Genomic DNA, 25,578 nt, shown 5'->3' with positions numbered 1-25,578 from the left:
AGGACATGATCTCTTGCGTGCCTCTGCCAAGCCTGCCCAGCTCTGCCACCAAGTTATTTTTTTTTTACCTACAAGAAGCATCCATGTCGATCGATTCTCATCACCTTCTGAATAGTAGACAAAAGCTACAGATGAGGACTGCACTTTGTCTTGTCCTTCGGCCAATTCAATTGGTGCATGGGTATCACCCTTGTTCCCAGTCGGAGCCGAGTCGGTCGAGGCAGGTCACAGCAACTGCCTGGTATAAAAATCTGCCTTCAATACAATACAGGAGGTATAGGTCAGCCGCTATAGCGGTTCTCATGATATTGAATTTCTCTGGACTAGATACTTTCAACGTGGAACGTGTCTGCCTGTATTTCACCAGGTAGGCTGGGCTGGTCCATGTTCAATAACTCTAGTGCCTGGTCATGCAGAGGATTTTAACTCTGTGTGCATCCCATAAAACACCTAGGCAATCCACAGCATTAGAGAATTGCATCTTGGACTTCTCAGAGCCTTGCAATTGAGAAGGGATAATTTAAAATGACTCATCCTAAGCAGTCCATCCGCCCAGTCTCGAGCCTCGACCTCCCATTGCTCTCCGACCTCGTTCACACCGGCAAACTCGCTCTCCCCATCAACCGGCTCCTGTTCAAGGACTGGCTCAATGATGCCGCCCAGAAACCGCTCTATGCAGCTGCCGCCGAAGCAGCATTCAAAGATGAACAGCTCGAATGTCTGAAAGCGGTTGACGAGGGATCTGGAGACATTCTCGGACATCTTTCCTTGACCAGGAAACGCCCTGACTCGGAATTCAAGGAGGGCCAACCGACCCCTGACGAAGAAGCTGAGCTTGGAAAGCAGCAGCAGGATATACCCGAATTTTTCAACCCCGACGTTCTCTCGGCAGTTTCGAACGCGGTGGCTGAGATTCCCGAGCAGTTGGAAGGACTCGATCATTTCGGTACGATAGCTTGTTCATCAACGAACATGGGCCCTTTACTGATCGAAAGGGGCTTAGAGCCCACGTATATCAAGCCTCCGAACCGTCGACGAGGGATAGGATCGCAATTGGTCCATGTCCGCCTCGAGAGGGCAAAGGCCAAGGGCATACCACTTGTGGTCTGCTCTGAACCCGCAGCAGCACGACTTTTTCCTTGAGTTGGGGTTCGAGGATACCAAACACGTGGATATTGATTTGAGAGGGTGGGCTCCAGCGTACAGTGGATTTGGTATCTTCAGGCTATCTGGAATGATCTGGTCTCCTTGACCTCAAGCTAAACGGTATTGGCTCACGAGCGTCGGAACCTGCAAGTCAGTACATCACTCCATTTAATTAAAATACGATTCCATGAGCCAGTTTTGATAGTGAAAAGTATGAGACGATGCTGTGGTCCTTGCTAACTGTGAGCTACAGATATTGAGAAGCAGCATGCCCTCGTCGAGATCTCAAGAAACCGCGACACAAATACCAACAACCAGACGGAAGCTTTGATCCACACCCACGCCAATCGGTCCTCCAAGTCAAGGGAGAGAATCAGCCTGCGGGAGCACTAGTACTTCCCAACTCCCTTCCGCCACGCATCCCTCCCAAGACAGCCTTGACAAAGGGCACAAACCCGTCGGGTCCCGATGTGGCATCCTTCAAGAGCACGCAGACGCTGGCGCTGATCGTGATGGCCTCCCTGACGATCTCGAGCTGGTTCTCGAGCTCTAGGCCTGCACCGACGAAGACGTGCTGGATCCCGCGGGCCTTGGCGGAGGCCTGGTTGAAGGCGCTGCGCAAGTCGGCGACGCTGCTTCCCGTGTGGACACGCAGATCGGGACGGGTGGGAGAGGAAGACGAGAAAGATTCATCGCCGCTGGCACTTGCCGCTTGGAGGAGCTGAGATGGAGCTTGCTCGAGCACGCTGCCTTTACGGGCGAGCAGGAGGATTGTCGAGACTTCTTTGAGGGTGGTGGACATTTGTCAGTCAGCCAGCGCTGCTTCTGAATTCTCTCTGCTTCTACTGTAGTAGATGGCGTTCTATTTGGATGCAACCGGGAGGTATGTGTATGCGTGACGAGACATGCATCTGTGGGATTGAATCTGTGTTATCCCTCGCTCGGCCCTTTATACGTCCTGGCGCCCCGCTTGTGTGCGAACAGTTTCATCCCAGCCTTACCAGCTCGCCAGGTACCTGGGGAGGTAGGGTCCCAGACGAGGCTGCCAGCCACCAGGGGGAGCCGAATGCCTGCCCGCTGAATAAGCTCACGCGTCGGGATAGGGACCTTTTCCGCCCGACTCGGGGTGTGAAGAGGAAGATTTCGAGCAAAACCCCTTTCGCCCAGTGAGTCCCTTCCGGCCTTTATCTAACCCTCGACCCGGGTTGGTGACTAATTCCGGACAATGACGTTTTGGTCTCGGTGCTAGAAAGATGCAGTTGGCAGGCCAGGAGCTCGGATGAGCTCTCAAAACTCGCCCGCGGATACTTCTTTCGTGACGACCAGCCATGAAAGGTTGGCTCAGCATTCTGAAGGATAAGCAATGGGGAATACTCCGATCTATCTGCTGCTGGGAACTCGTAGTGCGAGGAATTTGGAGATTTTGGCTCGGGAAAATCATATCTCATGCTCGTTTAAGAGTTCTTAATACATACTGCAACTCAGTGACAATCCTTGGATAGGATATCTGAGCCTCCTCCAGGAGACCCAACGCCAATTGCTTTTTTTTGTCGCTTTCTTCTTGCTGCTCCGATCTTTTGCCTCATGACCGGTTTCCTGTGCGACCCAGAATTGAGGGTTGTTCGTCTCCTCCAGCCTTCCGAGCCGTGTTGAGCACCATTAAAACAGGTTTTTCATCGAACAGTCCTCCTCCAATACATGCTCTCGCCCCCTGGTGGCTTTTTTCCCTGGGATGTGGTGTCAAGCATTATCAAAATTCGTAAGCAGAGCTGAAAGGAGAAGACTGATTTGCGGCGTGGTTTAGCAACAGCCCTCAGACCAAATCAGCGTTCCCAAGAGGCGATTCGAGAACAGCATTCGTTCCTCCCTCTCGTCTGCTGGAGTCGGATACAATCGAGGATAACCATTAATAACTCAGGTTTGTCTCCCCTCGTCTCCCAAGATTTGATGTGCTTGAGGAAATCAATTTAAAGTGACGTCCAAGAAAGCTGACTCCTCACGTGCCTAGCATTCTTACACATGCCTCGCGAAAACCACCAGTATAAAATTCTTGTTCAGGTCTCTCAAGAAAACTTCCACCGGTTGCCACAATTAAGACACTCACAAAATGTCGTCATCGGTTCATCTGCGCTTCGGGTCTGCGCCTGAGAGTAGCTGACTTTTTTCTGATGACATTTTCCGCACTCCAGAGAGGTACTCACGGACTTCTCTTCTTGCGCAACCATGGCATTATTCATGTTCTCCTTGGCAATCTTGAGGTCTTCCTCTCTTTGTTGGCGGGATTTCATCTCTTCGTGAGTCATGGTGACAAATCTTTGCGCGGTGACTTCTCCTGACAGAATGCGCACCCGCAATCCAGGGTTGGATTTATTCTTGAGATTCTGGTACAAGGAGCGAATCTTGTCCTTGTATACGGGCGAACCTGAGGATCCTTTTGCGTCAGGGAGATTGAGGGCGGCGGATTCGATTTGTTTGGCTAGCTCAAGGATCTGTTTCATGGGGATTTCGGAGCCCAGGCACAGACCATCGTAGATGAGGCCAATACAATTGTTCCGCGCCGTGTCAGATGTCAGTTCGTCCCGGGGGACTTTGTCTGTTTTCCAGTTGCGCTTATCAGGTGCAACCCCGGGACTCGACACCTTCGGAGTGGGTGTGGCGGCTTTCTGGGGTACCGGCGAACTCGTGCCGTTTGATCTGGCGCCGTTCGCGGTGGGTGTAGATGTGCCGCTTGCCAGCTTTTGCTCGTTGACCACGTGTCGCCAGCGAGATATTATCTCCGCAGCGAGTTGGCTGACTTGAGGGTCCACATTGGGGACTCCCTTTACTTTATTGACGATCTTGCCAATTCCCGTGGCGCGCAGGAGTTCTTCACTGGGCCGGACGTTTGCCTTCAAGTCGCGCAGGATGGTCAAAATGTTTCCAGAAGGCTCCTTCGCAGCGATGGCTTTCTGGAGTGCGGAGCCTTTGGAGAGGATCTCTCGGCGGTCCATCTTGATGGGAAAGGGGAATGCGGTGCGGACGGAGTGATCGAATCTGGCGCGAACTGCGGCCGATCAACGGATTTCGTCGAAGGGTTGTCGAAGATTTGGAAGGAGTCGGAGGCCAAGTTTGCCCTGTTTACTTGATGGTGATTAGCAAGTTAGGCAGAAGTGACCATAGCGTTAACGACAGTCGCAACAAGTAGAACATAGCGTTGGAATGCAAAGGCGCCACATCGCCGTCAAACCCAGCGCGCTGCGCACACTATCTTCTTGAGCTCGTAAGCCGGCCCACCTGCCCTCCTTTTCTGAGTTGAACTGGTCTGCTGGTGGTGCGCGACGTGTCGGGCATCGTTCAGAAGGCGGGGGTGTGGACGAGAGGCATGAGTCTGATCAGGTAGTCCTTACCTGAATCAATGTCTCGCTGCGCCCTTTCCGTGCTGCCCTGTAGTTCACGATTTTGGACGAGTCTTCAGGTACGCCGGCCGGCAGGACGGGACTTAGTGCAAGAGGAAAGAAGTCGCATAAGGCTTTGGAGGTTCGAGGTGAGGCGAGTTTAGTAGCCAAAATCATGGTCTCGAGGTGGTTTCAAATGACTGTCATTTGAACCATCAGTTTCCACATCTGGAAGCGTCAACCCTCCGGCAGCAATGACTGGCATGCAACACCAAATAGCGCATTCGGGCAACGAGTTAAGCAAACGCAGCTTGATTCATTCAATTTTTTTAATCTCAAGACATACAGAGGCTATAGCTGTTCATGATACAGTGGTCAACTCCATGCTGTCTTCCCAAACAGTGTACTTTCAAAGGTGAAGTTCATCACGCGACCTAATACTCCAGACGAACTTTTTGGCCCTTTACGCGGCCAATGACGATGTCGGGAGCGTATTTCGGAATCACTTCGTCGTCGTGAAGCATCTCAAATTCTGCACGAGTGTTAGCCAACTTGACTGCTAAGATCCATCTTTCAGACTCACCTTCGGTAGCGTCTTTGCCCATGTGGCTGAATAATGCTTGGGGACCACCTGGATGCTCATCGAGCCAGTTGGTGACGTCCATCACTACACCCTTGACGGCAATCCACAGATCATCCTTTTTGTTGTGTTTGGCCACCTCTTCCAGACTATACTCTTTATCCGGGACCTTGAAGTTGCTGATATCGTTGACATCCTTCTTCTTGCCGGGTTCTTCGGCCTTGTTGCCGTCCATCACTGGTGCCGCGCTCCTTTGGGCTTGCTGCGAGGTCGTCTGAGTGCCGGCTGAGGGAGCTGAAGAAGCACCGCTTCCCCATTCCACTGAGATCTTACCAGGGGTGCTAGGATCAATGTGTAACGAGATTTGACCTAGACGCTGAGAAGCCCCGGTGGCGCCTCCTTGAGTGGTAAGCTTGTGGAATAGGTATTGAGAAGCCGATGCGCCAGCAACTCGGCCGTAGACCACACAGCCCAAGAGTGATGAACCACCAAGTCGGTTAGCGCCGTGCACACCACCGGCAAGTTCACCGCAGGCAAACAGAGCTTCAAAGGGTTTGTGTTCCTTGTTGAGCACTTGGGCCTTGTCGTTGATCTCCATACCACCCATGGTGAAGTGCACAACGGGCTCCATCAGTGCAACGTGGAAAGTGTCATTGATGTCCATGGGCATGTTGTGGAAATACTTCTTGCCCCAAGGATCCTTCTTTTCGCCTTTGGCAATAGCGTTGTACTCCTTGAACTGCTTCTCCAACGCAGCCTCACCGCAGCCGATCTCTTTGGCCAGCTCTTTGCCCGTCATCTTCTTCATCAAGCCACGACCAGAGTAATGTCGGGTATGGAAATCAAGGACGTTTGAGGCCTTGGAGTTGAGAATCAGGCGGATGGGCCATTTGCCCTTCTCTTTCTCCTCCCACATCTTGCCAGAAACGTAGTCACGGTGGCCAAGATCGTCGCAAAATCGTTGGCCATCGCTGTTGATGAGAATACCGCCTTCGCCTCGAAGGGCTTCAGCAGCCAAGAACTTCCACTTGGAGTGGGGATCCTTGGGATCAACCAGACCGGTAGGGTGCACTTGTACCTTGTCCATATCAATGTCATTTGCGCCAATGGCCATCAACATCTTGTGCCCGTCTCCAGTGGCATGCGTGCCATTGGTTGACGACAGGTTAAAGGTGTCCGGTCTGTGCTTCTTGAGAAGGGAGGTCTCTGTAAAGTCGGCGGCATATCCACCAGTAGCCAAAATGACAACACCGTCCACCGAGTGCGTCTCACCGCCGTATTCGTAGGTAACACCGGTGACCAAGTTGCCTTGCGTGTTTAGAGATGTGACCCTGGCCTTCTTGACGACCTCAACTCTCTCGGGTTCGGATTCGCAGAGCTCTTCGAGTCTTTGCATCAGTGCATAGGTGATAGCCATACCAGGGAATTTGGCATCGTGTCCACGGTGGGTACGGGGAAAAGAGTGGCCGCTGTACAGAGTGTTAGACTTGGGCTCTCAAGGATTTAAATCGTCACATACCCCAATCGAGAAACAAGAGTGAGGTCAAGATTGAAGACGTCCTGCAGCCATTCCACGGCCGCAGCGGATTGGTATGTGAGGACTCGAATGAGATCTGGTCTGGCCTGGTCACGGGCAGATTCGAGCGTATCCTCGTAGAATTGCTTGACACTGTCTTGAATACCGAGGTCGACCTGGGTTCGGGTGAGAGCACCGTTGATACCAGAGGTGGCCTTTGTCGAGTTGCCACCGAAGAAGTCTGCCCATGCGTCAGATATGGTGGGTTTGGGTCGACAGGACGACTCGACTCACTATTCTTGTCCAGAACAAGGACGTTGCCTCCGTTCAGATAGACAGTATGAGCGGCACTGAGACCAGACACTGAAGTTCCCGAAAGTTAGCTCATCGATTTACTTTGGGATGGAAAGGAGAAGGGCTTCCATACGGCCTCCGCCAACAACAATGACACGAGGAGGGGTCATTTTGGACAGACACAGAAGTGATTTGAAGACGGGTGTAGATGGCTGGGAGGAGGTGTTGTCGAGGGAGAGGATCGAAAGGAAGAAGGATGATGAGTTTTTGAAGCTTCAAGACGAACTCGATCACCTGCGCAGCCAGTAACCAGTAACGGGAGATTCGATCCTCAAGATTATGATTGACGACACGGCGCACCCACGGAGACGACAATTGAGAGCAATGAACCTCGGCTTCCCGGTCACCAGCCTTGACTTTTGCCTGACCTGCCAAATATGTTCCAGCTGGTTGGTGCCCACAATCAGTTGCTGTCCTACCTACCCTGTACAACTAGGTAGTACGAGGTACCCACACAATGAATTGTTCCCACACCGTCTTAAGACCGAAGAATGTCTCTGCTTGAGTCTTCTGATGGCCGTGACTCCGGTTTTTGTATCTTCCCGGGGTGCAGCAAAGCTTGTCGAGTTTGCCGACTGTCAATGGCCTGGAGTCCGACTTGTCCGGGGAAAATTCCTCTTCGCAGACACAGCGGGCTGGGCGAGGCTCGCAGTTCTCACCTCCACGGAGCCCCTTCAGGTAGAGCGTAACAAGTGGTATTGGACAGACCTACTGGTAGGCTGCCCTAGGCTCCTCTAGGAGTTTGCTCCAGGCTCTATTGCTGCCCCCGCACAGTCTTCTCCAAAGCCGAGCCCGCGGACTTCACATGCTTCGGCCGCTGATTCCGCCACCTTCCAGCGTGGCCCGAAGGGGCCCTGTCCATATTCATCTCTTCACATTCAGCGCTCTAAGTCCCGAGGCATGTGAAAAATACCATGTGGTAGGCTATAAGAATAATGTGACAGGCCTCAGGTGATGTGAAGACGATTAGGATGTCACATGGCTTTCCCTTTTGATGAAGTCAAATGATCATGCGATTACTCGAGAAACCAATATGGAATAGGGCATATAGGGTATCGCTAAATCCACATATCATATCCCTTTCCAGCGCCATGGCTACATATGTACATCTTACATGACCAGCCATAACTTCATCCTTCAATGCCAACATCCCTCGGTACTCATATACATTTCTTTCGTAAATCATTAGTCCATGCAGAAGAGTTGGCTGATGCCCAACTTGTGAGAGGATCGCCAACGTTCGGTATCCGATCAGCCAGCATCCCGGTGATGTTTCTCCTGTAAATAGTTGACCTCTTGTCGCTTCACCAACCGAAGGCGAGGAGGTATGAGAGAGACAATCCTGTCTCATCTCTAGAAAGCACAGTGATATCCCAGTCAACGCGGTCGGTGCATTCCGTCAGAGGTTTGATTCATCAGCATGTCGGCTTGGATGTTTCGGAAGCTCATCTCAGAGCTGGGCAGGGGCTCTTCTGCCTGGGCTCTTGTTCTCGAAGCATAGACTCGCGGTCAAGTCAGGGTTCCTGTTTGTATGAAATATATATCTGTGCATTCCTTGCTCGTCATCTTCTTCCTGCTTCTCCGTCGCTCCTCGTATGCGGACTGGACATTGAACTAGTTGAGTATCTTGACAATAGCGAGACGGTCGAAGTTGGTGATCGCAGACTAGATCCTGAGGATGATGCTCCGTTCGCGGATTGCGCATTGGATGTCTGTCTGGTTTCGTGCTTTGGCTCTTTGTAAAACATGGTAAATCGAAGTGTTTGGTACCTCATGTTCAAGAGGAGCAGCCTTTGGGTGAAGAAAGACAAAAGAATCAAGTAAACAGAAACGAGGGGCTTGAATGAGTGACTTGGGGACGTTGGAACGCGAAAGACCAAGGGAGAACTGAAAGTATCCTACACCCCCTCAACTTGCCGACCGATCAGCCGGCTGTTGAATAATATGTATCCTACTTGTGGTCGAGTTCCGCGGGCCAAAGAAGCCATGGGTGACGGGGATTCATCATGATGACGCCGAAAACGCCCAACGATTTGTGGAGGATGAATCTTAAAATAAGGACAAGGAGGGGGGACTAGGAAAAACTCGGGCTGGGTTCGGAACCGCGACTTCTGAATGAGACTCTACCCTCACACGGCGAGACGGCTATAAAGCACGTGACATTGTATCACGTGAGAGACCAGCGACCAATTCCCCCGAGATCAATTCAATTTGTACCCCCTACAATATCCAGGTCAAGAGCCATTACCCATGCCAGTTCAGCCCTCTTGCTCAAGCCCAACCCTTCGCGGCATCGGCCACGCTGTCCTCCAAGCTCGCCCATCCGGGTCTTCCAAATCGCTTCACAATTTCCTCCGCCCTTTCGTTTGTGACCTTGCTGAGATCCCTGCCGAGATCAGGGATATCATCCATGAACTTGTGTTCAGGATACAGTTTCCTGTATATGGCAAGGATATCATTCCAATTGAATGGGTAGGCGAAGTCGTACAAGCGCTCCTCTTGGACGTCCATAAATATCAAAGCCCCAACGTGAACGCGGGCTGTGTCTTGGACGTTCACATAGTACTGCGGGGGGTTGAATTTGAGTTTCTCTTGCCCTTTGAACTCATTCCAGAGGGCCTTGAGCCAGCCGACTGTGCTTGGTGCCCCTTGATGCTCGGGTGAGAGCACCAGACCCATATTGCAGTTCGGGAGGACGGTGTTCAAAACAAAGCCAGGCTTTTCCTCTTTCATGAACTTCCAAGCAGCTTGCTCGCCCTGTGTTTTACTAGCCGAGTACACATCGAGTTTCCTCTGTTCGCCTTCATAGGGGGGAGGAGCCCAGGCTGCTTTTACCGCTTCGTCATTCCAAGTTGATTCATCGGCGCTGAATTCAATGTTTGGCTTCGGACTGATCGCAGCAGTGGAGGACGAAGTCAGGACAAAGCGCTTGATTGAGGGCTCACTAGCTGCAGCCCTGAGCGCGTTCACAGTGCCGTTTACCACGATCGGAATGCCTTCATTTGGATCGTACGACACCATGACTGGTGTTGCCGTGTGAATGAATCCAGAGGCACCTTTTACCGCTTCGTCGAAAGCTCCATCCGCGGCCATTTCCGGCACCTCAATCAGCTCGAACTTGCCGGGACCATATTTAGCTCCAAAATATTCAATTAACCATGCAGACTTCTTTGCATCACGGACGGTGCCCCTGACACGATAGCCAGCCAGCAGAAGCTGATCAACAACATGGCTTGCGATGAAACCGTTCGCTCCGCTTACGACGACAAGACTCCCAGCCGGAATGGCGCGTTCTGTCATTGAACTCATGTTCTTTGAAGACAGGATGAATTTTGGCCACAATCTGATAGCGTCATGTGCTCACGGAGGTCTCTATAACTGCGGCAAGATGGGATTTTGACAAGTTGGGCAAGAACGTCTTTACATCCTTCCACCATCTTCTGAATGCACCACATAAATTCTGGCGAGGACTGACACCTCATCACGATGCATCTTGATTATGCATGCAGCGTGGGACTTGGAAGCAGAATTCCGAAGACGATCTATCAAGATTTTGCGTTATTTCAAGACGAGTCCATCTCCGAGCACCATGAATTCAAGAACGACAGCCAATTAGAGGAGAGAGAAGTTTAACCCAGACTGGTTATTCTCCCCGAGTCGCATGTTCCGATTGGCAGATTCTTGCAGCCTCGCGACTTCGACGCTATTCCAGCGAGGCAGCAAGTTGTCAACTCTCCCAAAGTGAGACTCCCAAAGTGAGAGGTCCTTCATCATACTTGTTACTTCTTTCATTTCGTCGAGTTTCCATTGGCCACTGCGCAGGTTTCGCTAAGGTGGTGATGAGGTAAGTTGTGAAGTAATTTGTGACTTGAGTAACGGGTTTATAGTTATTCAAGAGTTAATGAAGGCTGTTTTAACAAGCTGTACCAGCAGCGTGCTATCATCTCGATTTGGATGGTCACAAGAGCCTTTTCGCCATGGCTGACTTCAGTCCTGTGTTCATAAACAAAGCCCATTTTCTCGGGGCATTTTGCATAGCGCCTGCCGAATGCGGTAGGCTTGGGTGCTCGCGACCCATGATGCAGAAACTTGTCGATTCAATGTTCAGGCCTTCCATCTTCATGCCTTGAAGGAACAACCTTTGCCTCCGCTGCTGTAACCGCTGCAATTCAACAGGATTTGATGATGCGCCTCTATCCAGGGTCTGATCGTTGGCGTGGCGATTCTCCCATGATCAAGATTGCGGCCATCCACGTTCCTACACGAGGCTGGAAAGCTGATCAAATCGGATTTAATGCGGAATTCTAATTGTCAGCCTTGCTGAGCATGAAGGCTGGTTCCGGCGGATCCACACGAGTTGGTGCCTCGCTTCAGCATTGATAAGCATGTCATAGGCTGGGCCAATCTCGGGCAAAAGCCTTGCATCTTCGAAGCCTATTCTCGGGTCGGAGAGACCAGGAAAGGATTAGTAGCATTGGATTACAATATCCCGCCATCAAACCCAGATACCACGCGCAGGCATTCTTGAACCCACCATACCAGAATCCGAGAGTCTCAAGCCTGTGTCGAAGTGGCTAGAACCGCGCCTGTTTATCAAGAACTTTCCTTGTGCCTCAGCAGTCTCTATTTTTCGCAAGCTGAGTCATCGGCAACTGAAAGGTTCTAGATACCTGTTTGGAATTGAGTTCAACACGTTGCATGTTGTAAGGGGCAAATCTTCGATGTAAAGTCGATGCGTTATTAGCGCACATCGTCGGGGAAGGGAAGACTCATATATCGATCGTACTGAGGAAACATTCAACACCCACGTCCATTTTCATCTCACCTCTTTCATCATATATGCCAAAGGTAATCAATCGCATATGCCTGAACAGTGGAAGAAGAGAAATGCTTCAGCAAACATTCCGGAGCACGTCTTCATTGACCAAGGCCCGGAGTCGTTCCAGGTGGCTAAATCCAAATTGGTCTCCAGTCAAGCACGGCGATTTCAGAGTGCAGGGAAACGCCAACAGCAAAGGCTTTCTGCGCGGCAAGGTGCTGGATACGCCCGAAGCTTGGTTGGATGGAGGTCGATGTCGGCAACGCCGCCGGTCGAAAGTCCAGAAAAGATGTCACCACTGAAAAGCATTACACCTGAGCAACAATTGACTGAGCAAGGCGAGTCAAGTGAGACACAGATGAGCCTTGCAATCCAGACCGGACTACGAGCAGATCCATTCAGTGCCTTTCCTGGTTCGAATACAAAGGCAGTAATGTCCATGGTTGACTATCGTAAGTATACCTCCGGTGGCCAACCGCCTGCGATCTAAGAATCTTGTTGACATTGACTTACAGATATCCATATATGGGCACCACATAAAGCTGGCAATTTTGACGATCTGATGGGATACAATACACAACTCGACCTATGCTGGCCGCTTGCACTTCAAGATGACATGCTGTTCGACGCAACTGTGGCTGTTAGCCGCACAGCATGGGTCCTTGCTCAGGGCAATAGTCCGTCAGAGGACCAGCTGATGCTATACCATCGTGGTTTAGCTATGATGAGGTTACGACAAAGGGTATCTTCCACCAGCTTCGGGCCTGAAGAAGCCGTCATCTTTACGGTCGGGCGTATGCTTAGCATTGCGGTAGGCTTTGATTACACCTTTTGGTAGGTGCGACCACTAGCTGACATCTAACAGTACATGTCGAGCGAGCCCGAAGCATTCGTTGCCCATTTTGAAGCATTCAAAAATATAGCGCAGCATTATATTGACGACCACCCCGGCAGCGCCGTTGCTCGCGTGGTCGGGAACAGGTTAGAGAGGTGAGTTTAAAACGTCCTCGAGTATTCTCAGATTGCCCGAATGATTGACATTGCATAGCTGGAAAGCGCTGTACGGCTTCCGCAATCGAAAGATTCTCCTTCAAAATGACAGCAACACGTCAGAATCAACGAACAGGGAACCGCAGTCAATACAAAGTACTCTGCCTGGCCGCCAAATGCGTGCACAATCCCCAACGTTACTTTCTGGGGTAGATCTATCAGTTGAACTCGCCGCGTCCCTGAATTCGATGCAACGGCTGTTGGACCGAATACAGACATTTCAAAGCCTTGCTGGGCAGACTAAACGAGCTCTGGAACTAATTGAACGATGTCGTCAATTCAGCCACATTTTGCACAGGTACGACAACCTCAGTCCAACGGAGCTGCAGTTGTGCTGTGCGCTCGTTGTTTTCTGTCTACAACTTTACCGTCACCATATCGTTGAGGGCCCGGACGCACAGGGAGAGAGGGGATATGAGTCTGAGCAGTTTGACTTCTTGCCAGCTATAGCGGATATTGCCAGTACATTTATCAACAAGCAGCTCGAGGGTTTCTCCGAGTCCGTCGAACAAAAGATGTGCTTGACCTGGTCAGCCACGGTGCTGGGAAGTTTCCTGCTGCAGCACCGGGACAGCCGACTTCGGACCAAAGGCCATATCATCCACGTCAATTTGGGCCTCAACCTCGGCGTGGGTTTCCCCGGCGAACAACATTTGCCTTCCGGCAACACCTGTCTTGCTGACGAGGACAACGGCTGGACCGTTCTCGAATCTCTGCTTGTCGGGCCATGGAAAATAGGCAGTCTTTGGCACCCGGACCTGGCGCTGCAATGGCGCCGAGACTGGCAAGGGTCCGCCAAAAGGCAGAGACGATGGGAACAACAGGGAGTGTGGATGCTAGGTGCACCGAAGAGAATACCCGGTAAACATGGTCCAGGTCGGCCAGGGAGAGAGAGTGGGAGCAGCCCCGACCGCAAGGGCAAGAGCAAGCGGACGGCAACGGCGACGGCGACGAGAACGGGGAACATGCCTTTTCCTAAGCTATCACTCGATCAGGATGGTGAGGTCGATGTTATTGAGTATCTTGTGCTAAGGGAAGCAAGAGACTCGTTGCCTAGAGTCGAATGAGCGAGCGCCTCAGGGACTGGAGTAAACTGCAGCTATATCATCTGTACATTATTGTTGTTGCTATGATTGATGAGTACGAACGGGACTGGCACTGGCACTGGCACCACGTATGGCCTATTGGTGGCGTCCTGACCATTTATTCTTTTGAATCTCTCCGGCCGTGTGTTGGTCTTCCCGGAGTGACGAGGCACACTTAACAGCGACTTCCAAGCTCTCCGATACGATGAAGCGTGCTCATGCTCTGTTCTTTCTTCTCAACCCTCTCGCTATCCCACATTTGTCTTCCACACCGAGATATTCATCACCCTTCACCACAGCTCTCACCCCTGCGCCCCGACCCCGTCCTGGCCCAGACTCACTCACACCTCCCTTTGCTACATCTCGCCACACTGCACGATCCTGACATCTAACACGGGCCTCTCGCCCTGCCCCCGCCCGCCTGGCCCGGCGGTCCTCGTGTTCTCAATCATGCGAACGACCTTTAGGGAATCTTCGTCCGCGACCTGGCCGAAGACGACGTGCTTGTTGTCGAGCCAGGGCGTGGCGGCGCAGGTGATGAAGAACTGGCACCCGTTGGTGTTTGGGCCCGAGTTGGCCATCGACAACAACCCGGGCCGCGTGTGCTTGATGGTGAAGGATTCGTCCGCGAAAGCTGCATTGTTGTAGATGCTCGTGCTGCCCGTGCCGTCTGAGTGTAGGAAGTCGCCGCCTTGGATCATGAAGTTCTTGATCTAATTCCCAACCCGCCCCGGAGGAGGAGCGGTGCTGTCAGTTGTGGATTCAGTTGTTGACATAGCTGGAAAAACAGAGAAGGGGAGAGAAGAGGGTAGAACAGAGCGGAGAAAGAGAGGGAGGAAGGATCCCGCCCCCAGACTGGCGTTCAGGTATATTCCACCATTCATTCGTCCATCCCGCCATCCCTTCCTTGACCTCACACTCCCAGGCATAACGGCAATTACCTCCCTGGACCTGCTTGCCAGCCTTTGTCACCCTTCCCTTCACACCCGTGGCACTCCATTCACGCCGAACGGAGTTCCGTAGCCAAAAAAAAAATGGGCTAATGGAAAGAAAAAAGAAAGGAACGAGAATCGCAACGACAATACTCACCACGCGGTGAAACTTGCTGCCTTTATAACCCATCGGCTGTGCGCCCGGTCCTTTATGCTCTCCCGTGCAGAATTGGCGGAAATTCTCTGCCGTCTTGGGCACCGTGTTGGAGAAGAGATGCATCTTGATGCGTCCTAGGGGCTCACCTGGATATCATTTAGTTAGAGAAGAGCAGAACTTGAGGGAGTTTAGCGGCAAGAGAGGGGGTGGTATTGGAGGGACCATAGCTACAGGACTTGTAGCGACGTAGACAACGGCGAGAGGGGATCCTCAAGACAGGGGAATAGAACAGGACGTGGAATGAGGGTGAGTGAGATCTGAACAACACAGATCTCCCGCCGTGTACGCATTGCAAGGCCTTGCGCTTTCGTCTAGGAGTGTGGCATTGAAAACCTTCCCCCCTTCCTCGTAAAGTGCATACCGCCGTATGCTATAACCATAATGGAGAAGCACAGATGATCAAAGTCGAACCTTACCGCCGATCTGGATGTCGAAAAAAACAACCGGCTCGCCCTCGCCCGGTTTGGGAACGGGGATCGCGTCCGTCGCCATCTTGGAGGCCACGTATTCGTGTCGATCGACTAGGGCGAGGGGAGGGGAAATGAAGCGAAACGCGGGGAGAGAACGAACAGTCTGTCGAGAAAAAAAAACAATATGGAGTTAGGTTCCGTTGTTGCTGAGGTTGTTGGAGATAATGAATTATTTTTACTGTTTGATGGGCGGAGAATTTTTATTAGACAAGTGACGAGGCTGTAGTGGCAAGGGATTTACAATAACCACTCGTAGCTATCTCCACAACCAGGGGAGAGGTACAGCTTAGCTTGGTCATGTAATATTGAGATTGGGAAAACCATTGCTCAATGAAATGATACCAGAGTGAATGGAAAAGAGGGATCTCAAAATTTTGAATTTTCGGGGAATCTCATGATCATATCAACAACTACATAAAAGATGGTCGTCACTCGGATCATCACTTGGTCCTCAAACTTTCGCTCGGTACGCACTGTCCTCCACCAACGCCTGTGCCTATAAAAATTTGGAATCTCAATAGGCGGCAATATCACGCCGCTTGTCTTCCCGCCGCCAGAATTTGAGACCTTTCTTTTTCTTCTGTTCGCTCGGCTCCAGCGGAGGTGGGATAACGTACGGCACTTTCTGCGACGCTTCCTCTTCAGCTGACAATGACCTGTCCGGCCACTTGGATTCAGGGATCTCCCCTATTTTAGTGCTGGCAGTCATGAATGTCATGGTCGACGTCGGACGCGCCCGGGTCTGTCCTGGGTTGGGCCGGCTGTGAAACGGGATCTTCGGCGGTCGAGGTGGAGGTTGCTGGAATACAGCTGGCTCGGAATGGTTTTGTGCATTCTCGAAGAAGTCCGCAGGCACAATAAGCATGCTCCGTTGACTCTGTGGCCTGGGCTGTTCGCTTGACTTGCGTCTGTTGAGTGGGTTTGGTTCTTCCAGTCGGCCTGGGGCGGTTTTACATGTACAGCCGGAAACCTCGCTGGCCGACTCTTCCCGCTTTGGCTTGGAGTCGGAGGACCGGGATGCAGACGACTTCGACGCTGTGGAATCGGATTTGGAACGCTGGTGCTTCTGTGACTGCTCTCCCCTTGCCTTCTTTGCAGCTGCCCCAGAGACAACTGAAGAACCGCTTCTGGACCTCACCCAGCCACCGCGGATCAGTAATGGCGTCGGAGGGGGCCGCTTGGTCTTTTTGGTTGATGTCGTTGAATTAGACTTGCGTTCCTTGTGAGTATGCTTTTCGACAGATCTTCGGCTCTCCTCGGACTCAAGAGCTAGCCTGGATGACGAAACTAGGCTGAGGCGGGAACTAAGCTGTCCGATAGCGGTCATTGTGTCAACAGCAGCGGTTTCAGAGAGATTGAACAAGGTCCTTTGAGAGGAAGACACGGTCCTGGAGTCTCCGGAAAGGGCATGGTTGATCAAGTTGATTAGTCCCGTGTTGAGGACAAGAAGAGTATGTGCCAGACTTGACTGAGCGGCAGTGTCACCAACTTCAAATTGGCGGCCGAATTTTGCCACTTGGTGATCGTATTCATGTTTGATCTCCACAGGCCGATTCTTGAGTGAGTGTTGTAGCCATTGTTCCTCCTCAGATGGTCGAGGGAGTCTCGCATTGGTTTTCCTTTTCTTCCCTCCCAGACGATGGAAAATGTCCATTCCACTGACGAAAGCCGAGATGATGGAGCTCACCACGGAGGAAACATCAATTCCACCCATGTTGCTGGACGCCTCTCAGAGCAGCGGATATGGTACCTCTGATCTCACATCGCCTTTAAATGGAGAAGCAGACAGGGAGAGGAGCTTACATCGACTGATCAATGATAGGATCAATAACGCCCGTAAAGAAGGCACTGGGAAAACGAACGATTAGGAGTCGAGAAGCAAAATGAGGAAGGCAACCTCCCAACCCTCGGAGCGAGGCTTCTGATGTTTGGCTGGGAGAGAAGGTTCAGCTCTAGGAATCGCGAACTTGGGACCCTGCATGTGCTTTTTCCAGAGCCTCGAATGGCGGTTGCAGGAATGTTTCCCTCCAATCAAGGAACTGGTGCATACTTAGGTACAAAGCCCCAGTGGATTGAGGGGAAGAGCCGTCAGCTATTACGAAAGATGTCCAAGTCTCACTTGACCTGGTATCTGAGTGGTAGAGGACTCGGGCGGATGCAGCGAGGTCGACCAGGGCGGTTGTTCCAGGCGCTTGCAGGTTTCGAGCTCCATCGAATCGCCTGAATGAAAAGCCCACTGGGCGCAGCAGCAGAGTAACATATATGCACTCGGGCGCATTCGGTTGTTTGCATATGTTGCCGGATTTGAAGAATGAACCAGTGATGAAAAGAAGACAAGGAATCAAGCAATCAACTCAAAGACTCAATTTGTGATAGGCCCCGTGAGGCTGCTGGTCGTCTTAGCTACAGCGTGGCTGCTAGGCTAGTAAGCTTAATCACTGGCCTTGCTGGGCGTGCCTATACCTATTAGTAGCAGTTTCGGTACACTTACTTACTTGATAGGTACACCCTAGGCTACTGCTCTCTGTTTCCTTGGCCCTGTACTTCGTCCTTGGGCACTTTGGACCCTGGGACTGCTGGGGCGCCACCTCCGGTTAACGCTTGTCAAACCTTGCCACCTACAATCCCGAAACTGCGGACTGTTATTGTTTGAGTCGATCAGATCACACGAAGTCGAGCCCTAGGCGGAAGTGGTATTCTACCCTGCTTTGCGTGCTGCCCTCCGTATATCGCTGCCGTTTCCACTGCCGCCCTGACCCGCCACTACAGCAGTACCCTATCGAACATTGTTGGCGACCATGTCTTCTATGGGGCCACAACTCCCTTCGCACCTGCAAAAGCGCAAGAGAAGCCATGATCATGACGACCATGACGGCCATGACGGCCATGACGACGAATCGTCCGACTCCTCGACTGGCCCTCTCCCTCCCTCTCCGGCGAAATCTGCTCAAGAAGGCAAAAATCCCGCCGTAAAGCGGCCTCGAGTCATAGGTCCAACCCTCCCACCAGCACCTTTGGATGAACGCCCGCCTTCAGGTCCTGTGCGAGCAGCCGAGGAAGGGGACTCTGACACAGATGATGATGACGATGGTGATGATGATTTCGGCCCCAGGCTGCCCTCGGCCAACAACCACCCTACAAAGTCTTCAGCATCTTCGGCGATAGGTCCGCAAATCCCTACAGCTGCAGTGACAACGGCGCCAGTAAAGCGCGACGAATGGATGACATTGGCGCCATCCCACGGTGACTGGTCTGCAAGAGTTGATCCTACCAAATTGAAGAATCGTAGATTCAACACTGGACGAGGGGCAAAGGGCCCTTCACAAGCTACCGGTGGTGGAGGGGATGCTTCCTGGCATGAAACCCCAGAAGAGAAGCAAGCAAGATTGAAGAGGGAGGTCATGGGCATTGATACCGCTTCTACCTCAGCCAGATCGTCGAAGTCGGGTTCAGCAAGCAATCCTCACGATGAAGTCACGGCGCGAAGATTGAAGGAATACAGTGTAAGTGACACCTTTCAGGAAAAGAGATCCTCCTTTTGCTTCTGCTTCTCTTTCGTCCGCCAGATTGCCTGGCACGTATCATTTGGCCACACCCAATTGTGCTTTGCACCTTCACATCCCACCCAGTTCACCTGCTCACCAGCTCATCACCCTTTGCAGGACACCCAACGAGGACCATCCCTCTACGCCACCCACACCGCCTCCCAGAATAAGCCTCTGGATGATGATCCCAGTGCCCGTGCCTTTGATCGGGAAAAAGACATCGGGTCTGGTTCGACAATCACCGCCACTCAGCGCAGGGACATGATCAACAAGGCCGCAGACTTCTCATCGAGATTCGAGAAGGCGAGGTATCTGTAAGGTAATATGCGCTTATCACTTCAACGCCTGGTAGCATCGGTAAGCTCCCGCAGTGGCATGCTTTGCAAAATACACTTTGAGCTCAGTCCAGCTTTCCGGGGCCTCGGGTGCAGTTGCTGTCCCGATACGTCCCCTGTAGAGAGTGGAGAGAGGCGCTGACGACCAAGAATTGGGGTGCTCTTTATTGCCTACAAGAAGGGCAAGAGGTAGGGATACTCGGTGCTTTCCCTAATCAGTGGCACTTTGGAGTGTCGGCGTCAGCCAAACCACTTCGGAATCCGATGGGCGAAAGTCGAGATTGCACACCGTTACCATTGAGCGGAAAAGGCGCAACTTACATATGAACCGGAGCCACGGATGGCGGTGTACAGTCAACGGGCGCAACCAGATGACGGTGTTTTCTCGATGCGTGCTCTGACGATGCCGCCGTCTCCACCCAGGTTGCTCTTTCTGTTCTCACTTCTTTTGAGCTCTGGCTTTGGCGAGGGCTCCAGCCACCAGGCCTCGCTTGCCGAGGTCAGCCAATCAGGCTCGCCGCTCGAGCAAGCCAAATTCCCGCTGCTGCAACGGTCCTTTTCGGGTCCAAGAGGGGAACATCATGGCCCGAGCGCATTTTCCTGGTTGGGCTGATGTCTCTCGCATTATTTCCTCGACACGGCAATAACCCTGTCAGACACCCTAACACCCTAACACCCTCCAGCTTGAACACTCGGTACTCCACAGCCTTTTTAGCAGCTTTGGATTCAAATTTACTATCTTTCAGACAAGAAAGTCGTCTTTGGGGTTTCAAGAGACGAACCGCCCCCCGCCTCCTCTTCAACCTGATTAACCGGGCAGACTCCGGATCAACGGCATGGATTTTCCATGCATACTCCTTCCTGGAGGCAGTGACCTCCTCGCCGTCACCTTGTTCTCATACCCGACGGCAAACTCTAGCCTTGAAGCAACACCCCCGTCGCCGACCGACCGTTTCCAAGCGATCGCTTGGAAATCCGGCCCCAAGGATGACTTAGCACGCTATTCACCTGCCCTTTTCGACGACTTTCCCTTGAATGAGGGCCCAAGCTGCGATGTATCTACAAGCAGTGGTATCCCTACGCCGCGGCTCCAGATTGGCAGTGCTCCGCGGCTACGCCGCTGCAGGGCCTGCAAAACTGTCTTCCGCATCATATACTCACGCGTACAATTACCGTATCCCTAGTCGACGTGTTCAATGATCATTCCTAGAACGTCCTCTCTAGGAACATGAACCAACCCACGATGCAACGGAGAGGACAACACAAGCTTTTCGGTCCTGACAAATAATCCGTAGCCTTATTCCCACCTCCCACAAGCGGTTTGGAGTATGACATGCTCGCAGTGACCACGAAGTACGGAGTACTCCTAGTTCCGGCCTCCAGTTTCACATCCTTCTGGAACAAAACTGAGAAGCGAAAGGGCAAGGAAGAGGGCTTTGAGAAGATGGAGTGCATGCATATGAGCATCCTAGCAACGCCACTAACTTCCGGAAAGGGTGTATTCGCTCCATGATGATTGTGGCTCGTAATCTGTACCACTCTGTACCTCTGGTTTCTCTATCTACCTAGGTAGGTATGTATGTATGACCCTCGTACTCGGTACCTCTGGTATGTACCTGATACCTCTTGTCCCTGTTGGTCCTTCGGCCTCGCCTTCAGCGTCACTGTTTCTTTCGTCTCTCGAACTGCTTCCATCTTCTCCCCTTGCCTTCCTTCCCTCCAGCCAACCAATCGACCAACCAGCCAATCATGCCCCTGGACCATAGGCTGTTTGCCGTGTTCAGTTCCCGCGTCGCTCGCCGGGCTAGTCCGTCATGACCAACACTAGCTAGCTAGCAACATGGCTGCATAGGTAAGTGGTACCTTGTAGGTAGTTAGTAGGTATGTATTCAACAGTTCAACCCATTCACTCAACGCTCAATCATGATCAACCAGCCAACCAAGCCCTTCCAATACAGGTATCGAACTCTGTAAGGTGCCCTCGGAAAGGATTGCACGTTGTATCTTTGCTCGCCTCGTAACCCTCGTATCGTATTGCTGTGCTTGCATTGGCCAGACTGGGTCGGGCCAGCAGCCCAGCCCAGCCCTGCCCCTGGCGCGTCGCTGCCTTGCTTAGCCCTACGAGCCGGCTCAGCCCTATTAGTTTCTTGCTCACTGCTCACCACATATGGTAGGTAGCTAACTATGTGTGTAGGGGGTACATAGGTCCAGAGCGCTTGCTCCTTACCTACCTACTTGCCTAGTACTTTAGCGGTGCCCCCGGGACAAAAGTTCCCCCTACACATACTCCTTCTCGTAAATCGTGGGCAACCGCCCCTTCGGGCGCTGGTTTGACTTTAGGATCTCGGCATCGGCGTCGGCGTCGGCATCTCATCTGTCTGTATCACATCACTCTCATCGCCACCACCATCATTACCGCCGTCTTCATCGTCATCAAGAAGGTCGGAAGGCTCCGAAGGGGGGCCTGTGTACGCCACGATGATATGAATATGACATGACATAAAGGCCGCCACTACACTACCTAGTACGGCAGGACATACTGTACCGGGTATTGTCATCTATCCTATTCCGTATCTGTGCTTGATTTAATTGCTGCTCGCAGCAGTCACTTGCGTCAGGATCAACCTGCGACAAAGATAGATGTTAGTTAGGCCAACGGTCCCTCTCCTTTGTGATTCTGACGCAAACGTCATCTCACACATGCCCCCCGGCACGCTCCCCCTTCCCAGCCTGCACAGGGAGCGGAACCGGCAAGACAGTCTACTTGGACTCGGCTGAGTATCCTTGCCTCCTCTGCAAGTTACCGCGGCTGGAATTAAGGTGATTACAGAGTAGTCATCGTCTCATATAGCCAGCGTTCGTAGAATCGTCGCCATTCACATGTAGCCAGGTACGTGTCGGCCAATGTTCAGAGGCCGGAACCACTGGTCTCCATCCTGTAGATGCGAAGGGGCCCCCTTTTTGTCTTTTTCTCACTGCTTCTGTCGTTATTAGCTCATCATCCTTGTCCCCCTCCCCCATCCATGTTCGAACAAATGACCCCAGCCATAGGTGTACCAGGGCTCTCTGCAAGCTCCGATTTCGTTGTCTCCCCGGTACTCGATCCTTGCCTTCAACTAGGTGCCTGCATCACCTCTCGATCTGCTGAGGTAATTGTGGATTTGCGGTTCCACTCAAAAGACCAAGATGCAGTCTGCCCGTTCAGCCCGTGTTCGAAGAAGTGGAGGGAGTGAAATCGAGGTTGGCGCTGAGACAAAGGAAGAAAGACCACTGCAAAGGGTTTATCCCTTTGGCCCACGCTTACCGTTACAGACACAGAATTGGTATGCATGGCGTCTCAAAATCCTCGAGCGATTTTTGTTGTCAAATCTTAGGCGGTAATGACTGTGGACGTTCTAGGGTGGGAATAATGTATCCCGTTTTAGGACCTCAGGCCAGCAACAATGGTTTCAGATGGGGGACCAGCCCTCCGCCCCCCCAAATGATCCGATGCTGTGCGGTGACGCATCCAACGTCACGGCTTTGAACGGCTATCACAAGGCATGTCGCCTGTGATGCTCGAGAGATCTGCTTGTTTGCTGTTGCTGTGAAGCTGTCGCTTCACCTGCACCCTGGGTCACGAAAGGACCCCAATTCTCGCAAAGCTTGGCCTGCAAAGAATTGTCCAGCATTGCCATACATCTTTATCTCATACTGTTGTTTTTGGTCGAAGAATCAGGGTTTCCTTCGGTGGTGCAATCCCACAGTGGCACCCTGTAGATAGTGGTCGGACACCACCTCCTTGGTATCCTCCGATGCGGATGATTCTGCACAATGGCTGTCGGCCGTCAGTATCTAAGGGTATCACAGGTAGGAAGGGTGTTCAGACACTTACCCATTGAGCTGAGGGGGCAAAGGGACAACTCTGTAGATCAATGGTATCCTGCAACAAAGGGGTTGAATCGTATGGGGACGCCAGGTAATTGAGAGCTGCTTGTGTGCTTTGTTTATCCGTGATGAACGCCTCCACTGGCCGGATGAGATCCCGCTCATCTTTAAGGCCGGCGCGTTTGTTGTTGATGGACCGGGTATGTTCAATCTTGATAATCTTCCTCGCGATCAGGTATGCCGTGCAACTAGTCCAATTGTTCTCAACCACCCTCAAGGAGTTCAAGTGTTTCAAGGCCGCTAGGCGTGTAACTGGATCCCGGCACTTTGTAGCCGTGAAAAACAGAGGGGGAATGTACCCTATGTGATACTCAAGATTGCCCATGCCGTGGAAGAACTTGGAGGATTCGTCTTTGGCCCACATATCGGCAAAATCGTCATATTTGTCCACAATCCACTTGAATTCCTCTGCGTACTGTTCGTAGACGCTCTCCTGCCTGCTCGATGACACTCGAAGCATCACTGACAGCATTGTGTAGTGAACCCTGAGTAGCTGCAGTGCTAGGCCGTACCGGTGTCTTTGAGTATCGATCAGGCTTGCTTCGAATGATTCAAAGTGCATGCGCCAAGATTCCAGCAACATTTGAACTTTGTGGGGAGGGGATGGTCTCCATTGCGCTCTTCTGTAGTCCATCATTCTTGCAATGTGATGCCCAATGCCGTCCAAAGCATGATGAGCTCTGTGGATTTTGTCAAAGTGTTCGACCCACGGTAGTTCCGCACTGGTTTGAATCAGGGTGGTACATGCACACTCATTGATTGGAAGGTCTGCCATGCCGTATGTTGGTGCCTTGTCGATGTAAGCAAGGAAGATGGGAGCTATGGCTTGAATTATCAACTTTGCAGAGGGGGAAAGCTGCAAGTCCGAAGTCCGGGCAGATTTGACCCATTCATCTATAATGTTCAGGCCTGCCTGTATATGCCGTAGTCCAGGGAGTGCTGAGCCCTTCATAAATTCGCAGCAGGCGAACAGAAGACAGGCCATCAGAACGCTTTCAATCTGCGGAGACGAACAAGTGGCTTGGATGGCCTTGGTGTAGTGGGTCTGATAAACTGAGTTCTTTTCGAGCGGTACACCTTCAAGGGCAGACGCCTCGACGACAGATGAGGTGGCAAGCAGCATGTGCTTGACGGCAGGTTGGGCAACGCCAATTTTTGGTAAGAGCTCAGCCCAAAAAGAATGGCCTATTGGCAAGAATGAGTGTCGGCAAAGGGGGGAGGCAGGCTAATGGCACCAAAGGAGGGTAGGACGTACCAAAATAAGAGGAAAAGATGGGAGCGGCTTGTTCATTCCAAAACTGGAATGAGCGTCTGTCGTCGTAGTCGCCAATGGGCGCAAGAGGAGAAACAAATTGAACAATTGCCGTTGGTGTGTTGATGATTTCCTCCTTGGTTTCAGACACCTTTCGAGGCTTGAACAGCCACGTCTGAGGCGGTTGATAGCCTTCGCATTTTCGCAAAGAGTCGGTACATTGTCGACAGGCGGGTTTTCCCTCGTCACATTTTATTCGACGTTTCTGTCCGCACGAGTTAGATCTAGTAGCATGAAGCCAAACATAATCGGCAACCGAGCGGAGGAAGAAAATGGGTGCGACAGTGGACAGGCAAAGTGGTAAAGATTGGGGAAAGGTGGATTTGGGACTGCCTACCCTGCAAGTCATACACCCTGTCTTCACCTTCTGATGCGGTCGTTTGGCGCGCCCTTGAGCCATGATGCCATAGCAGAGTTTAAGGATGTTGTTTAGAAGTTCAAAGAAAAGAGGGAGACAGAGCCACGGTCACAGCGATGTAATTGTAGCCAGAGATGAAGGGAATGAGGTCGAAAGGGAAGTCCCGAAGTCAACGGAAGAATGTGCCTCTTGGGCTAGTTCATTTAGAGCCCTACTCGATCAGGAGTTGGTCGACACTAGTCATTCGGTATCGGCTGGCGCGAGTAATAACTTAGGGGAAACCTTGGAGAGGTGTCGATCTGATCATCAGGTTGCTGTTTGATGCTTCTAGGTTGGATACCCGTTGACCTGTCTGGGTCGAAAGTTTGCCATTTGCTATATTGTACAGATATGTGTGTTAGGCGATGGCAAAAGAGGTCCTCTCTTGCTGTTGTTCTGTCGGACTAATTCCTCCCGTGGGTAACCTTTTGGCATTTTCGTATCTTCTATTGTCTCGACTGGCTCTGCATTGACCTAGCGTGGAAAAAGGACCCAGGGGACTTGCCCCCCGATGGTCGG

General features: G+C 52.0%; 10 protein-coding genes across 10 annotated transcripts; 3 read left to right on the top strand and 7 right to left on the bottom strand.

Moving 5' to 3' along the window:
• Positions 1-525: 525 nt before the first annotated feature.
• On the top strand, positions 526-1,143 carry A1O5_09336 (uncharacterized protein; the record flags this gene model as incomplete). The annotated part of the gene is made up of 2 exons (XM_007749915.1): positions 526-946; positions 1,004-1,143. The coding sequence occupies 2 exons, from the start codon at positions 526-528 to the stop codon at positions 1,141-1,143; spliced, it is 561 nt and encodes a 186-aa protein (XP_007748105.1).
• Positions 1,144-1,519: 376 nt separating this feature from the next.
• A1O5_09335 (uncharacterized protein) lies at positions 1,520-1,948 on the bottom strand (the record flags this gene model as incomplete). The annotated part of the gene is made up of 1 exon (XM_007749914.1): positions 1,520-1,948. One exon carries the CDS (start codon positions 1,946-1,948, stop codon positions 1,520-1,522), a length of 429 nt encoding a protein of 142 aa, XP_007748104.1.
• Positions 1,949-3,209: 1,261 nt separating this feature from the next.
• On the bottom strand, positions 3,210-4,136 carry A1O5_09334 (transcription elongation factor S-II; the record flags this gene model as incomplete). Its single annotated transcript, XM_007749913.1, has 1 exon — positions 3,210-4,136. One exon carries the CDS (start codon positions 4,134-4,136, stop codon positions 3,210-3,212), a length of 927 nt encoding a protein of 308 aa, XP_007748103.1.
• An 818-nt stretch (positions 4,137-4,954) lies between these two features.
• Positions 4,955-7,080, bottom strand: A1O5_09333 (uncharacterized protein; the record flags this gene model as incomplete). The annotated part of the gene is made up of 5 exons (XM_007749912.1): positions 4,955-5,052; positions 5,104-6,569; positions 6,620-6,857; positions 6,911-6,979; positions 7,044-7,080. The coding sequence occupies 5 exons, from the start codon at positions 7,078-7,080 to the stop codon at positions 4,955-4,957; spliced, it is 1,908 nt and encodes a 635-aa protein (XP_007748102.1).
• Positions 7,081-9,241: 2,161 nt separating this feature from the next.
• A1O5_09332 (uncharacterized protein) lies at positions 9,242-10,279 on the bottom strand (the record flags this gene model as incomplete). The annotated part of the gene is made up of 1 exon (XM_007749911.1): positions 9,242-10,279. One exon carries the CDS (start codon positions 10,277-10,279, stop codon positions 9,242-9,244), a length of 1,038 nt encoding a protein of 345 aa, XP_007748101.1.
• Positions 10,280-11,832: 1,553 nt separating this feature from the next.
• On the top strand, positions 11,833-13,906 carry A1O5_09331 (uncharacterized protein; the record flags this gene model as incomplete). Its single annotated transcript, XM_007749910.1, has 4 exons — positions 11,833-12,241; positions 12,305-12,600; positions 12,655-12,779; positions 12,838-13,906. 4 exons carry the CDS (start codon positions 11,833-11,835, stop codon positions 13,904-13,906), a joined length of 1,899 nt encoding a protein of 632 aa, XP_007748100.1.
• A 374-nt stretch (positions 13,907-14,280) lies between these two features.
• Positions 14,281-15,565, bottom strand: A1O5_09330 (peptidyl-prolyl isomerase H (cyclophilin H); the record flags this gene model as incomplete). The annotated part of the gene is made up of 3 exons (XM_007749909.1): positions 14,281-14,637; positions 15,014-15,159; positions 15,490-15,565. The coding sequence occupies 3 exons, from the start codon at positions 15,563-15,565 to the stop codon at positions 14,281-14,283; spliced, it is 579 nt and encodes a 192-aa protein (XP_007748099.1).
• A 492-nt stretch (positions 15,566-16,057) lies between these two features.
• A1O5_09329 (uncharacterized protein) lies at positions 16,058-17,257 on the bottom strand (the record flags this gene model as incomplete). The annotated part of the gene is made up of 1 exon (XM_007749908.1): positions 16,058-17,257. The coding sequence occupies one exon, from the start codon at positions 17,255-17,257 to the stop codon at positions 16,058-16,060; it is 1,200 nt and encodes a 399-aa protein (XP_007748098.1).
• A 1,084-nt stretch (positions 17,258-18,341) lies between these two features.
• Positions 18,342-19,406, top strand: A1O5_09328 (uncharacterized protein; the record flags this gene model as incomplete). Its single annotated transcript, XM_007749907.1, has 2 exons — positions 18,342-19,046; positions 19,206-19,406. The coding sequence occupies 2 exons, from the start codon at positions 18,342-18,344 to the stop codon at positions 19,404-19,406; spliced, it is 906 nt and encodes a 301-aa protein (XP_007748097.1).
• Positions 19,407-23,285: 3,879 nt separating this feature from the next.
• Positions 23,286-25,062, bottom strand: A1O5_09327 (uncharacterized protein; the record flags this gene model as incomplete). Its single annotated transcript, XM_007749906.1, has 2 exons — positions 23,286-24,535; positions 24,606-25,062. 2 exons carry the CDS (start codon positions 25,060-25,062, stop codon positions 23,286-23,288), a joined length of 1,707 nt encoding a protein of 568 aa, XP_007748096.1.
• Positions 25,063-25,578: the final 516 nt, after the last annotated feature.

Source organism: Cladophialophora psammophila (assembly GCF_000585535.1).
Source record: "Cladophialophora psammophila CBS 110553 chromosome Unknown aczJe-supercont1.16, whole genome shotgun sequence".
NCBI lineage: Eukaryota > Fungi > Ascomycota > Eurotiomycetes > Chaetothyriales > Herpotrichiellaceae > Cladophialophora > Cladophialophora psammophila.
Note: the sequence above shows the minus strand (reverse complement) of the source record. Positions and strands in the feature narration are given on the sequence as shown.